Source organism: Carettochelys insculpta, chromosome 24, assembly GCF_033958435.1.
Source record: "Carettochelys insculpta isolate YL-2023 chromosome 24, ASM3395843v1, whole genome shotgun sequence".
NCBI classification, from domain to species: Eukaryota; Metazoa; Chordata; order Testudines; family Carettochelyidae; genus Carettochelys; species Carettochelys insculpta.
In genome coordinates this window covers 2,990,058-3,003,747 of record NC_134160.1, presented here as the reverse complement: position 1 = coordinate 3,003,747, position 13,690 = coordinate 2,990,058, and the positions used below count along the sequence as shown (strand labels likewise).

Genomic DNA, 13,690 nt, shown 5'->3' with positions numbered 1-13,690 from the left:
TTAAGGTGAATGAACTACCTTGAACTGTTGCATGAAGATGGTCCAAAGGACTTGTGTGCATTCAGGTTCTAATTTTGAAACCAGAAATGCTGCTATGAATTAGTTGACTGGAAGTAATGCTTTGCACTTGGATCTAATTCCTTGTATTCGAAAGCTTCAAAGTGCTTTACAAACTTTAAATCTCAAAGCACCAGGTAGGGTAAGAAGTATTTCATCTCTCTTATGGGTTGAATAGCTGAGTTACAGAGGTGCAGGGATGTACCAAAAAGCCAAGGAGTTGCTGACAAAGCTGAGTATAATCCAGGAGTGCTCTTTCACTCTGCTCTCAGGTACTGTGCCATGGTCCCATGCTGGTAAGTAGTCATGGCAATTCATATTTAAAGGGTTTCTGTAAGTTTTTTTTAATATTTCTCACTTTACTTTTGCAGTGCTGAAGGAAGCCATGTTTCAGGACAAAGTAATGGGAGAGACCCACAGGCCCTTGCTAAGGCTGTACAGATTCACCAAGACACCTTACGCACCATGTACTTCGCTTAAATAAATCAATGAAATCGGAGCATACTCACTGAAAGGAAGAACTGAAAAAATTAAGCCACATACAATGTATGTTTCCAGTGGGGTCAGTTTATGGGGTGCGCCTCCGATCACGCTGAAGCCGACACTGTGCAGGGGCATGGGGCTAATCCTTAAATTGACACGAGGAAGATTGTTTACGTCATGGAGGAACACAGCACTATTATGCAATATGAAACCAGCCAACTGCTTTTTTGGGGCGGTCTCCTGTAGGAAGTGCCGTTGTCATCAGTTCTTTTTCTTTTTCTTGTAGTCTAACCCTTTTATGCCTTTACCTCAAGTTGCTCGGCAGCACAACTATCTTTGCAAAAAAAAAAAAAAAAGAAAAAGAAAAAGAAAAAATAGATTAATGATGTAGTTTAAAAACAAACACAAATGACCTATATAACAATCACAGTGATTGTTGAGGGGTAGGTGTGCAAAAAACAGCCTTTTTTGTCTTTTTTTTTTTTTTTTAAACCCCAATGCATTGAGGGGGCTGTCTCTCAATATTGCCATCAGCATTTGAATGGGAACATATCCAAGTACATTTCAGTGTACAGCACTAAATATAAGAAATTATGGGAAGGGGTTCGCACACTTTAGTCCATTAATCTGAACAGAATTTAGCCAACTGCTGCCTTTTGTGTCTTACTTCACAGCTTGGAGTCCTCAACTCCAGTAGTTCCCTTAAGAAAAAAAAAAAAAAAAAGCTAGTGGTGTCTGTGCAGCAATAGTGATCCAAACTCTTCTTGCTCCCTGGTGAGTTTACTAAAGCTGCTGTTTTACCTTGTCCAGAACTTTCAACTAATTATTTGTCTGGCAAGCGTAACTATATTTTAAGCTTCATACAAGATCAGATGATGTTCTTTGTTTTATGGGGTTACATGTAGTAAACACCAGAAACAAAATTTTAGAGTTGAGGTCTTTATTTGCTAGTTTACTTGCTGCCTTTCACCTTAATGTGATTTTCATATATATGTATGTTTTTGAAGTTTAGCTTCTTTCTTTTATATTTATTAGAATAATAATAATGCTTTAATTTAATTATTACAGAACATATGGGCAACATCATCAATTTTTGTTTTTAGAAATGTAACCATGTTTGTTTAAAAAAAACTGACAACTTGTTTTTGCTATCTTTTAGTGCAATAAGCCGTTTTAAAGGAAAAATGTGTCCGTTGAGCTGTATTAAAGTGGCGTTTGTACCACTAACTGTGGGAGAATGGACACCTCCACAATTTTAAAAGGACAAAGTAAAAGCCTTAATTTTGAAAGGAAAGCTTTATAGTCATCAGAAGTCATATGCATTCCTTTTTTAAATCAAAATAGTAAAGAATAGCAAAACCTATGTGTCCAAGATTTTGCAAGCTTTAATATTGGCAATTAGTGCAGTATTTTGATTTAACAAAGGAATTGTGTACCCTTAAGATCCTTAAGTTATTTGAATTCATTGAAGATTTTTTTTCATTCAAGATTCAGGTTTTCAAATGCTTTCTTTTAGTGTAGCTGGCATGAATCTTAAGTGTCTGAAGAAGTAACAAAGTTCTTAAGCAGTTTTTGCTTATTTCATATTCAGTGGCTTTCCTTTTAAACTTAAGGCATTGTTGACTTCATTTCACTTTACAAATAAATTAAGAGGGCTGGGATAATTTTAACAAGTTAAATCACTGAAATGTGAAACAAAACATTAATGGGACTTTTTGTTCATTCCACTTTTAAAGTTAAAAGAAGTATTTTAAAGATGATAGAGATGAGCATATATTCAGTAACGGGGCATCGGGGAGTTTTGCACTTTGTAACCTCGTGAACTGCATTTTGACTGTTTTTATTTGCACTGGTTCATAGTATATATGCATATATATACACTGCAGATTGTTTATATGGGCATTGCTGTTATCCCAGCCCTTCTGAACTCCACCTGCTCTTCACACGAAAACCAATGGGATTGGTTTAAATATCTCATTTATCTCCAGTTATTCTCATGAACTCCAGTATATTTGCCAATTTACTGTATTTTGAGCCTAAAATCTGAGCCCATTTTGCTTCAAGAGGCATGCATTTCCCCCATTTCTGCCAGAAAACCAAGTACTGTATTTTGTGCATTTGTACATTGTATTGAAATGTATGTAGTGCTGTTCACAACACTGTTTCAAAGCGCTTTACTAGATAGTTGGTGTATATACATATATTTTTTTTCCCAATATTAAGAAAAATAATGCAAAGAAACTAATTTTTTTGCAGAATTAAAATTGCACTGGAAATAGTCGTGCTGGTGGATGGTGTACCTAGTGGCTCAGGAGAAGAGGGGACTATGATAACAGATCTCTATGCAGCCAAGGAACATACAAGAGTCTCTCGCATTGTTAGTGGGATTATATTTCATTCATTGGGGGACTGCAGCTTCCTAACTTGTGTCCCAGTGTTCTCTGGCTGCTTCACGCACTTATCTTTCAGCTCCTTTGAATAAAACTGCTGCAGGGAGGTCAGTGTAATGAAGTGATTGGAGTAAGGTGATTTCTTTTATTCTGGAACTTGACGGTTTCCTCTTTGAAGTGCTGTAGCTGGTAAACAAATGTATAAAAGTCCCCAGTTAAGCTTTATACACAAGATGAATCTTTTTAAAATCAAAGAGGCTTTTTTAGAAAAATCTGCTTTACAAGAACTCTATGAACTGGCATTTTGATGAAAAGTCTTTTTTTAAAGAAAAAAATGGCCTTTAACTCTTCTTTTAAAGACACATACAGTTTCCAGTCTGCCTAAAGTCAGTGACTGATTTGAAAGTTATTTTGCTTGCTGCTTTCACCAAAAACTTACATAAAAATAACGAAAAATAAAAAAAAAATCCATGGGGAAAGTAACTTAAAAACGTTTGCTCTGCTGGCCAGTGTAACTGGTTTTCATGTGAAGAGAAGCTGGGAGTTTTAATCTCTATATTCTTAGTTTTGCAAATGTCTACATAAAGTGCCGATACGTATATTTGTATTACAATATCGAGTTACTGGCGTTGTGAGGGCCACATGTTTATGATACTGTAGCTGCTATATTTATTTAAACGGAGACGGACAATTACTGCACTAGGGAATGAGGAGATGAGCAGGAACCAAGGCTTAGTTAGATGTGGTATCTCATTTTCAAAAGAAAATTAACAGTGTGTAATATCAAGTGTAACAAAGGGTGCTGTTGTTTTAATTGAGATTAAATAGCCAGATATTCTTCCTTTGTCTAAAGACTTATATATATTTTGATGTTGCAGTTCTGGGGGGAGGGGGGATGATAAATGGTACCTCATCTGTGGCGGCAATTTCCAGTGTATTTTCACAGGATTATATGGATTTTTTATTTTTGTACTTGTTCTCCTTTAAAGAAAAGTTTTCTCAAGTTTTATGTGGTTTTTGGAGAAATCTCGAGTGCAACATACACAGTCCCTTTATCTTTCCAGGAGCACTCTGTATATAGCCCAAGCAGGGATGTGGGCAAAGGCTGACAGTTCCATTTTGCAGAAACTTTGGCCTCATTTGTGCATATATCTGTCTAAAACAGTTGTTCCCAGTCTTCTCAGAGACACTGTACCAGTTTACCGGACTAAGACCTTACCTTATATTAACAAGTGCCACTAACTTTGCAAACACTGGGGGCAGACACTTGGACACCCAGTGCAAAATTTGGGGAGGGGCAGCCTAGGATATTAGCCACTCAAAGCTAAAATAACAATACTGGTACATGTGCCAATAGTTAGGAACCACTACCTTAGAAATGGAGGCGATGCTTCTCCTAAACTTACCAGAACAATTTTTGGTAACAGCAGTTACTTTAAATATGTGATTGATTTTTAGTGATTAGTAGATCCAGCTTTGGAAAGAAAAGTTGAGTTTTTAGTAATTTGAATTGTTAAACTCTTGCAGCCTCTACTAACAGCATGATTGACACCTCCACTCAAACAAAGCAGCTTTGATTTCTGGAGCACTTCCACTGGGGCCATTTTACTCAGGATTCTTAGATGGCCATCAAATGTTAAACCATTTAATTGAAATTATGCAAAGGTTATTTCCCGAGGACTCATTTTGGGGTGCATCTGGAAAGTAGTTTAGCCCTTGAAACAGATTTCAAGTTAAAATGGATTCCTGACAGTTGTCAGTCAGATTTTTTCAAGATGCCATTCATCCTAAATTTGTTTCAGTTTCTACTTTTTGTACAGATATTTGTCCTATCGTTATTTACGGAAAGGATGCTAGATCAATAATCACCCTCTACACATCCTGACTGCTTGCTTTGGTTTTCTACTAGCCCAAGTGGACAGTAGTATGAAATTTCCAGGCATCTATTTCTTCAGTTTCAAAAGATGAGGCCTTGAAAGGATTTATATTTTACTCGTACCTTTAGGCTCTGTCTGCCTCTGATATGTTCTCAGTTTTGTGAACTTATGGGATATAACCTTTCTCAAAGCACTTTTTTCATAAGAGTAGTCGAAGAAGCTCTTCTAGACATTGAAACCACACCATTTTCATTTCCAAATGGTCATCTTGAAGTTTCTTTCCATGTCAGACAAATGCTCCATCAGCTGTAGTGTTTTGGAGTAAACATGCCTATCACTGGCCAGTTAAGTTTTGAAGGTAGAACATCCATGTGGATGGCAAAGGGAAAAGTATTCCTGGCTTACTTTCCTACCCAAAGATGGTACTTTAAATTTGACATCATATATGGGATACTATTTGTATTTTGGCCCATCTTCTAATTTATAAAAACTTCACTTAGCCAATTCACTCAGCTATTATTTTTGTAAAATTTGAAAAACAGATTAAGCTAAGGTTAAGGTGCCTGCTAATCTCAGTGTTTTCTGCTAGTATAAAATCTTTGTAACTTTACAGTAGCTGTGAGGTGTATATCTAACAGGTAAAACATGGGGTCCTGTATGCCTAACAGAATCTCAAGAATACAATCACTAAATCACTGAAGTTTAAAATCAGTTTGTGGCCTGAACAGCCAAAGGTGTATGTGGGGGATGAAGGGCAGCTAAAGGCTTGCCAAGAAGCAAACCAACCAAGTGTCACTCTTATGGAAACTAGGGAGTTTGGTGGAGACACTCCATACCAATCACCTTTCCAGCCACGTGCCCCTGACTGTGTTCAAATGCTAAGATTCCCGCATCCTAACATGGGTAGTTATTGTAGTGTCATATGAAAGCAAAGTTCCACTGTAAAAAAAACAAAACAAAAAAAAAAACACTAAGCAATTTTTTTTTTTTTTTTTTTAAAGCAAGACAGTCCTCAGAAAGTGCCTTTTCAGAAGATGGTGCTGTAGATATTTGTGTTCAAATTGTACATGGGTAAAAATTTGAGATAAACATTATTGAAAATGCCAAGTGTTTGATGGTATCATTTAATATACCTTCAAGCAGCAGTTTCTGAATCGGGACCAAGAATAACCAAGGAGAAGGGTATATGCAGTAAGAGGGAAAGGTATTGAGGAAGGATCACCAAATTCAGCTTGTATGCTTGAAGTAGTTTGGAATTTATTTAATATTAACTAACCACTTGCTATTCAAGGAGGATGCCAGGACAGGATTAGGAGGAGCCAATAGCCTAGGGCACTTTCGATTTAGGTAGATCCTAGATGCTCAAAGGACATGTCCTTGTTTTTGGAGACAAACCAGGTTCTTGTAGATGAAGTAAAATTTTCTGGAGGCTCATAACATAGTAAGTCCTACTTGGAGCAGACTTCACACAACCTATATTTTGAGAGCATAATGCTTACATGCTAATGGAACTTCTAATGACCTAATAGTGACTTTTGAGAATATTAGTGGTCAAATATTTGGATGATTGTTGGTGCCCTGTTTTCACTATGCTAAAAGTTGTTTGTGGAGCCCCTGATGACTTTGGTGAGCATTCCTCCAGTCAGGAAGTTTGTAGACTAGGCAAATAAACAGTGCACCTCAATAACCTTGTAATGCTGCATAAAGAAATAATAATAGCAAAGTTTTGCCTTGATTTCACTGTAATGTGGTTGCACATGCCTGCAAAAATACAAACATAATGTTCATTTTTGTAATGCCTTAATAACAGTTAAAAGAACTTTTTTAAAGATAAGGTTTATCCTTTATTGTGATATTTCCTTATATTTATTGGTAATTTGTGTGCAGCTTGTAATTTCATGTATTTGGCCTGAATGATGGTTTTTAACACTTTATTTTTATTTAGGGGGTAGCTGTTTTTGGGTTCTTTTCTTTGTGAAATCATAACTTTCCTAATCATGAATGAGAAGAAATTGAATGAAATGAAGTGACCAGGACGTTAAAAAGACTAAATTGATAGCTGGATTTGATTTAGAATTCTGACATGCCCTTTTCTATGTTCAGTTTATTACTGTAAATACAGTTAACAGGTTTCAGTAACATGTAAAACATTTCTAGACCACCTGAGAATTCTGGTCTCTGATGGTAAGCAAAATGTTTTTAAGAGTCAAACATTGACATAAGACTCCCACTTATATTGATAAATTACATATTTGCTGGAATTGGTTTATTCAGTAAGTCTGCCAATTTTTCTAGTGTGATTAAGTAGTGTCAGCTCCTTTATTTTATTTATAAATTTGGAATTGCTCACTTTAAATTCAAGGAATTAGGCTATATAAATTGTAAAGCAGGAATAGCAATCCTTGCCTGAACTTCTAGGTCTTTAGGGGGGAAAAAAAAAGAGCACTGTCAAGTTAAGCCATGATTTAAAAAAAAAATACATGTTGCTAATGTAGTTATAAAAATGAATGTTAAAGTTATAATTAAATTTTCTCTTTTGCTCTTTCTTCAGATTCAGTGTAGACAAATTAGTTAATTTTATTGTAACTTTATAGTTAGAGCAATACTGGCATTTAAACCTTCCTCTGTTTTTTCTTTTAAATCTTAAATTCTTGAGAACATTCTTGTTTAGGTTTTTCCATAAAACCTAAATTAAGGGCCCAAACTACCTTACTTTTGTCCAGTTAATAGCAGCCAGGCCTTTATTTTACTGATTTGAAAAGGACCAAAAAAATCCTGTTCCATCATTTTTTATGAAAAAAGGTCTTGTATTCTTTTTCCATAGTTCATAAACAATTTTATATGACTTTTAACTAAGCCAGAAGTTGAGATGTGGTAAGATTTTGGTTTTTGCCCTCTTTGCTTTCCATACTTTGTAAATATGGCCACACAAGTCTAAATAGACTTAATTTAAATTTGGCAATATTGTTTTCATTGGGCAAAGACCTACTTTCACTCCTTAGCTGGATTAAGATTACTGTGGCATATGTATATTAGTAAAGTAGATCTGTGTTACTCAGCAGCAAGCGTGCGATGTTTTGAAACGTCAGTTTGAGCTTAAACAGGCAAATTGCTCATGGTGCAGACGCTCTCATGAAATATTTTCTGTAGTCAAAATAAGCTGGTGCATATATCTAATGTAAGGCCTCCTGCTTGATGATACAGACTTGGTGAGTGAACATTTTATGCAATAAATTGCGCTGTTGGTAGTGTGGGCTGGGGATGAATGATTAAACCAAAACTGACTGAATTATGTCAGGTGTCTGTCACTTTTCTTTCCTATATTACTGAATTAAAAAACAGATGGCAGTGATGACAGTCACATCAAATGAACAATAGAGAGCTGTCAGAAGCAATGCAAGGGGGAAATGAGTGTGTGTTTAAAACATCATAAGCAATGGGAAGCTAAGGTTTCTTCAAGAACCATGTGCAGCTCAGAACCTTGTAAACCTGTATTTTCGTGTATAGTTCACCAAAAGGAAAAACCTCTTACATTTGGCCACTTTAAAAACAAACACAAGAGGAGACGAAGTCTCCCTGCCTCCTGATTTAATGCCTGTGTTCTCTCTTCAACATAAGCATATAGAAAAGCAGCTAGCAAGATCCTAAGCACTGCTACTTCAAATACTTAGTTAAAATCCAATACATTGATACTACTTGAAATCTCACAACTATGGGAGTTCATGGGCAAGACCAAACATTCAGTTACTGTTCTAGATTGTTGGCCACAGCTCACGCTGCAGTGTGAAGTGCCATCCAAAGACATGGTGGTCAGTTGTACAGGTTAAACCTCTCTAGTTCAGCACACTGTCCTCTGGCAACATCTGTAATCTGGCATGATTTTAGTTAGCCAGATGACCACTTATCATGGGTATGGCCAAGTTTCTCATGGTCCCATAAAGTTTTACAGCCACCACTACTGTGTCTGTGTTCTGTGCTGTTATTTAGCTGTAATTTACCTCTAAGAGCTCCGTAAGCAGTGGAAATGTTGGTAATTCTGCTAGACAATATTACTCTCTCATGGTCCAGGAAATGGTCTCGTTCATCACCAGTCATCTCCCAAGGGTGCTGGACTACTGAGGTTCAACCTGTAAAGATCAATAGTCATGCCTGGGCAGGTGAAGCCATTTGTGTCTTGTTTGTAGTCTGCTGTCCCTTTTCCCCTAAAGAAGCTCGCTCACTATGTTGTGCTCACCTGGAATCTCCTTTTCAATCTGCAACAATGTTGTTAGCCTTTGGAAAACAAGAAGTTAGTTGTGGTGAAAACAACAACAAGTTCTGTGACCTCTTACAGACTAACAGAATTTTTTGGAGCATGAGCTTTTGTGGGCAAAGATGGAGATGCATCTAATGAAGTTGGTCTTTGTCCACGAAAGCTTCTGCTCCAAAAAAAAATCTATTAGCCTATAAGGTGCCACAGAACTTCTCTGTTTTTGCGAATGCAAACTAACACGGTTACCCTATTTGAGGCTTGTGGGGAAGCAGCTGCTAACTGATAAACCCATGAGGGGGTTAAACAGAACTTAGTAGGGGAAAGCTGCATTCTGTTCTATTCCTTCAGGAAATTGGTAGGAATCTCAAAAGGTGATTTGAGGACTCTTGAAATGTTTGTCTTGCAGAAATTAATTGAGCTGATGTTGAGAACCCAACAGGCCTTTTTTCTCATCAAGAACGCAAGCTGAAAGATGCATACTTACAGCATTCCCAAATAATTGATATGCTGTGGTTAAGATTTTCATGCTCTGAATTTAAAACTAAGATCCTTCTTTGATTTTTCCACTATTACAGTGCTAATATTTTTAAAATTTCATGTCATTTTTATCAAGGAATGTGTCATGCATGGAATTATGGATGAATGTATAGTTTGTTACCCTTTCAGGTAACTTAACTGAATTGTAGATGAGCAATCTCTTCTACAAAATTAAACCTAGCTAGTAGTCTCCCTTCTTCTGCCTCTTCAGAATAGTCTCACGTGCGTTTACTTTACATTTACCCTTTTGAGGGGTCTTCTCTATTTAAAGTGTATCTGCACCATTCATACATTTTTTGCTTGTTTTGGGAGGAGCTTGGCAGGTCGTTTTTGTTTTTTTCCTGACATCTGTGGGGACATATAAGAATGTAGTATAATGAATGTAGGAGAGCAGCAAACTGGCCTCATTTAAGTGAAAGCCTTGTGGTGGAAAATTGAATGCCACAGTTATCTCTCAAAAATTTATTTTGCCAGCAGCTGAAGTGGGGTGGGATGTGCAAAGAATTTTGTGATGTCTAGGTTGTGGAGGTTTTAACGAAGTGATGTGAGAAGGAAGAGTAACTTGTCTTCTGTGCCAGGCTACTAATATAAAGCAGATCTGTGTGGGTTACATGCTGTGCAAAAGCATTTACCCTGTTCCACTCTTGAGCTATGGAGGCTGGTTTTTAGAGTTGAAGCTGCTGTGAAGGTGGATTTTTAGAATGTGCAAGGAAAGCTTCAGATGGACCTTACTGAAATAGTTTTGAGACCATGGCATGGCCTGTAACCAGGCACCCCAAAATTCAAATTCTTACTCTGACCTGGTTTCCCTCTGTGACTCAGCTTAGTCACCCTGCCTCAGTTTCACCATCTGTAAAATGTGGATTGTATCTTGTTTTGTGGAGACTAAGCAGTATTACATGTTTTGAAAACGAATAATGCTATGGAAGTACTAAATTATCAGTATTCCTAAATCTAGGTATATCTTCTACATTTTCATCTCCATTTATCAATCCTGTATTTTAATTAACATTTCTCCCTTCTGCCTTCTCTAGGTGTGGTGCCTTGGGCCCGAGCCTGTGGTCTTTGTGTCCACATCTTAGCTGCTCTGGGAGTTACCTGTTGGGAAGGCAACTGGGGATTGGCTGTAGAATACTGCCTTTGTTACCCATCCTTTTTCTGAACAACAGGGATTGTTTCAGGTTGCAAGGTGGTCAGGAAAAGTTGATGTTAACACAGCTTTGGCAAGAACAGCAATTAAATACAGAATTATTGGCCAGTTAACTTGCTTTTCTAAATATGTCCAAGTGTGTAAAAAAATGTTAAATATGCAAATACCCAGGTCTTTGCAATAGAAAATACAGGTTGTGCAAGGTTCTGTTCATTTAGGCATATTTGCCAGTCAGTTTCCACTGGAGAGGTGGATTTGTGCCAGATTTGGAAAAAAAAAAGGGGATTTTGAAACTCTTGTCACGTGGTAAATTAACAAGCGGAGCAACTCTTGCTGCTGGGCCAGGCAAGTAAAGTGACACATGAACAATTTCATCAAGAGCTAGGAAGGCTATTAGAAGGACAACAGTTGAGCTGTTGATGTCAGGTAACTTCACTGAATGTTGACTTCATTGAGCTCATCTGTTTTGTGGACCCTAATATAACCCATTCCACCCTGGCTGTCGGTTTTACTGTATTTTGGACACAGTTGTGTTCGTGAGGAAAGCGTACTCATTTCTCCCGGCGAAGCTTTGCAGCGTTTAGTGCTGACTTTGTTTAAATGTCTACCTAGAGATAAGTGCTGCTCTTCAAATGTTAGAATTCAGTTCTGCAGACGGTAACAATTTTAAATGTATAGGTTTGAAAACAGTAATTGTACAGATAAACACCAATCTTCTGTTGCTGGCATTTACTTAGCAGGGTTTTCCCTTATGTTTAGCAGCACTGCCATACAGTAACTTGGCTCTCTTGTTTCACGTCAGGTGATAAAATAGTATTGGGCTCACAGGGTATAGATTCATTCGCTAGTGATATTTTTATTTTCCTTGGTGTGAATGGTTTGGCTTTTCAGCATGGATAAATGGCATTGGAATTCTGAGAGGGAAAGAATTGACTCCTCAGTACCACAGTGCTATGGGGACAGCTGCATAGCTAGGAAGATTAACTGTCAGGCCTTCCGTTAAAGGTATCACCACAATACGTAGTCATTGGCTGTGTCTGTACTTGGAGCTGGGGGCGTGATTTGCAGTTTGAGATGACATTCTTGTGCTGGCTGGCATTGAGCTAGTGGACTAAAAATAGTAGTGTAGCAGTGATAGCAAGAGTAGCAGCACAGGGTAGCTGTCTAGGGTGCAAACCCACCTGCACCCAAGGAGCCCGTACTATTTTTTTGCTTGCTAGATCAATGACCAGGAGCAGGAATGTGCCTGTTCCATCTGGGAACCAGTCTCTCAATTGTTGTGTCTTCAGATCATGGCAAATCACAGGGCGTAGCGTGTACCTTGAAGATTATTTGTAATCAACACCTGTTGGCTACTGGAAGCAGTGGTGTGTATACATAAATGTTATATATGTATAGTATTGTGTACTTAGAATATTTGTGCTACTTGGAATTCCTTTTTGGAATAAAGGGTCTGTTTTTTTTTAAACAGACTATTCTAGTGGTTTGCAGTTCTTATACGTTTATGTGTCACACACATACAAGCTTCCTCTTTCTGATATGCTGTTAACTGCTCCCTTCTGCTTTGGTGCTACCGTTGCTTTATGCAAGAAATAGAATGTGTTCTAACCATGAAGACAATGCCTATTTTAAAAGAAAAAAAGGGTTGTCTGAAGAATAAAAGAGCTGTGATTTGAAACATTGCACAAATAGATTGTACGCGGATGACAAATGCGTTGGTAAAAGCTTTTTTATTTTTTACTTTTTAACCATCTTGACCATGTGTGCCTATTTGTATTGCGGACTTGGGCTGCAGCTCTTTTTTGTGGGTGAGGGAGTTAATGCGTCAGTATGTTTTGAAATCTGCTAATCAATAGCAGTGTCCCTCACCCCCTGTCCTTTTCCCAAACTGTTCTTGCCAAAATTTTCTACCTGTCACAACTTCTACTATTTTTCCAGCACAGCAAAATTTTATGACATAACTTCTGTCCTACTATTGCTATTTTTCACTAGCCACCTGTCATCTTTCAAGAATGGTATGTCATATACATAAAGTCACTGGAGCTTTCTGTTGGCTTTAAAAAAAATAAGATCAAGTTGGGTATATTATAAACCTACCTAAATGATATGAAGACTAAATTTTATTTTGAAATACATTTTTAATCTTTTTAAGAGGTTTTTTTCCAAAACATCTGTGAAATTGAATGGGGGTTGCAGTGCAGGTCTGAATCTCTAAGGATATAGGACCAGGTGATCTCTTGAGGGAAGTAGCAAACATGACTGTCAAACCTTTGTCAGAAAGAATGTGATTTTACTTTCAGACTTCTTTACCTTTTTCTTTAGTGCTTTTCAATAAAAAATAGCTGGAATTTTAAGACATCCTTAATTTTATATAAAATTGAAATGCACATAAATTGGGAATTTAATGTCTCCAAACTAATAAAATGGTATGGGGATATGGTGGTAATATCAGAGTTTTTTGGCACTGTTCTATGCATGTGCTGAATACTCAGGTATGCGTTGTGGTGTCAGCTGAAGGCTCAAAATAAAAGGTAAACAGAAAGCAAACAAGATTCTGAAAGTAAAATGCTTGTGTGCAGATTATCCGTGGTAAATGTTGTACTTTGGTTAAATCATTGTCTTGCAAAAATGTACAATGTCTGTGGTTGAGATTAAAAGGACAACTTTTTGTTTTTTTGTTTAACATTCTGTCGCTCACAATACTTGCATTGTGAAATTCAGTCATGGAAATCTTTCTGAGCCAAAACTGTCACCAAAGTTTTCTGTGACAGATTCCACTCCTCTCTTTCTGCCATTCTCTATACTGGAAGGACTCTATGTTGTGTTTGTTTTTACCTTTTTAAAAAAAAAAATATTGGTTTTAGTGTTGCTTTGCTTCAGTTTGAAGTGTAACTTTCACTAATAACTGCAATAAAAAAGCTTTGCTCCAAACTTCACTGTTGTC

The 13,690-nt window shown here is 37.2% G+C and overlaps 2 protein-coding genes across 4 annotated transcripts in view; both read left to right on the top strand.

The window, feature by feature from the left end:
• AGO3 (argonaute RISC catalytic component 3) overlaps window positions 1-13,690 on the top strand; it is a 67,398-nt gene that overhangs the window by 52,176 nt on the left and 1,532 nt on the right. For 2 of the 3 annotated variants that reach the window (XR_012642471.1, XR_012642472.1), the window contains exon 19: window positions 429-603. Coding sequence is in view for 1 of the 3 variants with exons in the window: in XM_074976581.1 (XP_074832682.1) it covers window positions 429-537 (109 nt within the window). In the remaining 2 variants the exon portion in view is untranslated. Of the gene's footprint in view, window positions 1-428; window positions 13,681-13,690 lie in introns of those variants that run through there. The other variant, XM_074976581.1, reaches the window with a different exon arrangement.
• The window catches only part of TEKT2 (tektin 2), a 16,809-nt gene continuing 15,186 nt past the window's right edge, over window positions 12,068-13,690 (top strand). The window contains exon 1 of the mRNA XM_074976582.1: window positions 12,068-12,113. The gene's annotated coding sequence lies outside the window, so the exon portion shown is untranslated. The remainder of the gene's footprint in view (window positions 12,114-13,690) is intronic.